The sequence below is a fragment of the Propithecus coquereli genome, unplaced genomic scaffold (genome assembly GCF_000956105.1).
Source record: "Propithecus coquereli isolate 6110/MARCELLA unplaced genomic scaffold, Pcoq_1.0 Scaffold58, whole genome shotgun sequence".
NCBI lineage: Eukaryota > Metazoa > Chordata > Mammalia > Primates > Indriidae > Propithecus > Propithecus coquereli.
The window spans coordinates 6,711,180-6,713,686 of record NW_012151729.1 but is presented as its reverse complement, the minus strand read 5'-3'; the positions used below and the strand labels follow the sequence as shown (position 1 = coordinate 6,713,686).

Genomic DNA, 2,507 nt, shown 5'->3' with positions numbered 1-2,507 from the left:
TAAAGCTTCTCACTTTAAAACCATTTACCAAAGTGGGATCATATTACAAAATGTAGGCCTGCATTCCAAACCTTGCTTTTTTCACATAAAAATCCTAGCCATTCGCTATTTCCTTAAAAGTTATGAAGGCAATACCCATATGGTTTAAAATGTTTATTAAGACAAACTATACTGGCCAGACGCAGTGGGTCATGCCTGTAATCCTAGCACTTGGGAGGCTGAGGTGGGAGGACTGCTTGAGCCCAGGAGTTTGAGGCTGCAGTGAGCTATGATGATGTCACTGCGTTCTAGCCCGGGCATCAGAGTAAGACCTTGTCTCAAAACAAAACAAAAAACACCTATACCAATCGTAAACATAGTTCAGTGATTTATCAGAATGCAAACACCCATATACCTTCCCTTCAGGTAAAGAAACGGAACATTCCCAGCACCCCAGACGTGCCCCTGTGTCCCTCTCAGTTTCTTCTCTCCTCCCCAGAGAAGTAACTATTAGCCTCACTTTATGATAATCACCTCCTTGCTTTCTTTACACAGTCAGTCCTTATTGTTCTCCAATTTCATATTTCCCAATTCATCTACTCACTAAAATTTGTTTGTAATCCCCAAATCAATACTCGTGGTGCCTTTGTGGTCGTTTGTAGACATGCACAGAGTTGCATGTCCCCTGATGCACACACATCCAGCTGAGGTTGAATAAAGCAGTGCTCTGCCTTCTTGTTTCAGCCTTCATACTATAAACAAATGTCCTTTTTGCAGTCTATTTAATGTCATATTTTTCTCATTTTTTGTGCTTTTTATTGGGCGCTTAAATGTCTCCCAAGACGTGCTGTTCAGTGTTAAGTACAAGAAGGCTGTGGTATGCCTTATAAAGATACATGTGTTAGTTAAACTTTGGTTAGGTATGAGTTATAGTGCTTTTGGTCAGGTATGAGTTATAGTGCTTTTGGTCATGAGTTCAATGTTAATGAATCAACAATATATATTAAATAAGATATCTTTAAACAGAAACCCATAAAACAAGATTATGTATTGATCATTTGGCATACATATTGTGACCTTCTAAAGGCTTATATGAATCTAACCCTATATTTTCCCTAAAAGCAGTGGTTCAGTATTTGCTAGTTCAGTGTTCGCAGCAACTTTCTAGAACATAACTACTGCAAATAATGAGAATTGACTAGTTTTATCACGGAAATGTGCATTCCTAAATATTACAGTATTATTCTGCTTTTTACATGAATGGAATCACACAGTATGTGTTCTTTTGTGTCTGGCTTCTTTTGTTTTACCATTATGTTTGTGAGATTCATCATGATGTTACATGTAACAGTGATTTTCCATTTTTATTACTGTATAATATTCAATTGTATAAATATACCACAGTTTATTTTTCCATCCTCCCATTGATGGTTATTTGGGTTATTTCTACTTTACGACTTTTCTAAACAGTATTGCTATGAACATTCTTATAGATGTTTTTTACCACATATATCTACATATTTCAGTTGTATATACAGTCGGCCCTTTGTATCTGTGGGTTTCATATCCATGGATTCAACCAATGGTGGATCGAAAATATTAGGAAAAAAATGAATGGTTGTGTCTGTACTGAACATGTACTGACTTTTTTCCTTATCATTATTCCCTGAACAATACAGTATAGCAACTATTTACATACCACTTACATTGTATTGGGTATTTTAAGTAACCTAGAGATGATTTAAAATATATGGGAGGATGTGTACAGATTACATGCAAATACTACACCATTTTATATAAGGAACTTGAGCATCCGTGGGTTTTGATTTTAACTCAGGTTTTACCTTGAGTTAGAATAGTAGGTGTTTATCACTTGTGGAATGTGTAGATGAGCTGGAGAGTACTTGTTATCTTGTAGCATTTCAGAAGAGGAAATTGAAAGAGCTTTATTAAACAAAGGTGGGGCTGGAAGAGACGTGATGAGATGAATATACACGAAATGATTCACCTTTAAAATTACTTACATATTTTTAAGGTTTGAGTCTAAATATGTAGATATCAAAGCCAAAGTTTAATAAATATAAGAAAAGAATATTTGTTGTCCTTATCATGACTTTTGTAAGTAGAGTAACTATATAAATTTGTCATCCCAGGCAAGGCATATGCTAAATTTTACCTGACATGGATATAAACTAGGGACTATCATAGGCAAACCAGAACATACAGTTGCTCTAATTAAAAAGGTATTTTATTTTTTCTAGCTCTCAGTGGAGATTGTAGATCCACCTTAACAGATTTTCCTCTCCAAATCATTATACTTTTTAAAATATCATAAAATTTGAACAAATCATTAGTAAATGTGAGTGCAAGCTCATGTGTTCTTCTAAAATATTTTAGGCTGCAAACCAAGGGTCAAAATTCAAAGACCGTCGGCTACAAATATCATGGCACAAGCCCAAGGTACCATCTATATCTACTGAGACTGAGGAAGAAGAAGTCAAGGAGGAGGTAAATTTAACAATTGAAAA

At 35.2% G+C, this 2,507-nt stretch overlaps 1 protein-coding gene across 1 annotated transcript in view; it reads left to right on the top strand.

The window, feature by feature from the left end:
• RBM27 (RNA binding motif protein 27) overlaps positions 1-2,507 on the top strand; it is an 85,536-nt gene that overhangs the window by 81,526 nt on the left and 1,503 nt on the right. The window contains exon 17 of the mRNA XM_012658243.1: positions 2,377-2,487. Coding sequence (XP_012513697.1) covers positions 2,377-2,487 — 111 coding nt within the window. The remainder of the gene's footprint in view (positions 1-2,376; positions 2,488-2,507) is intronic.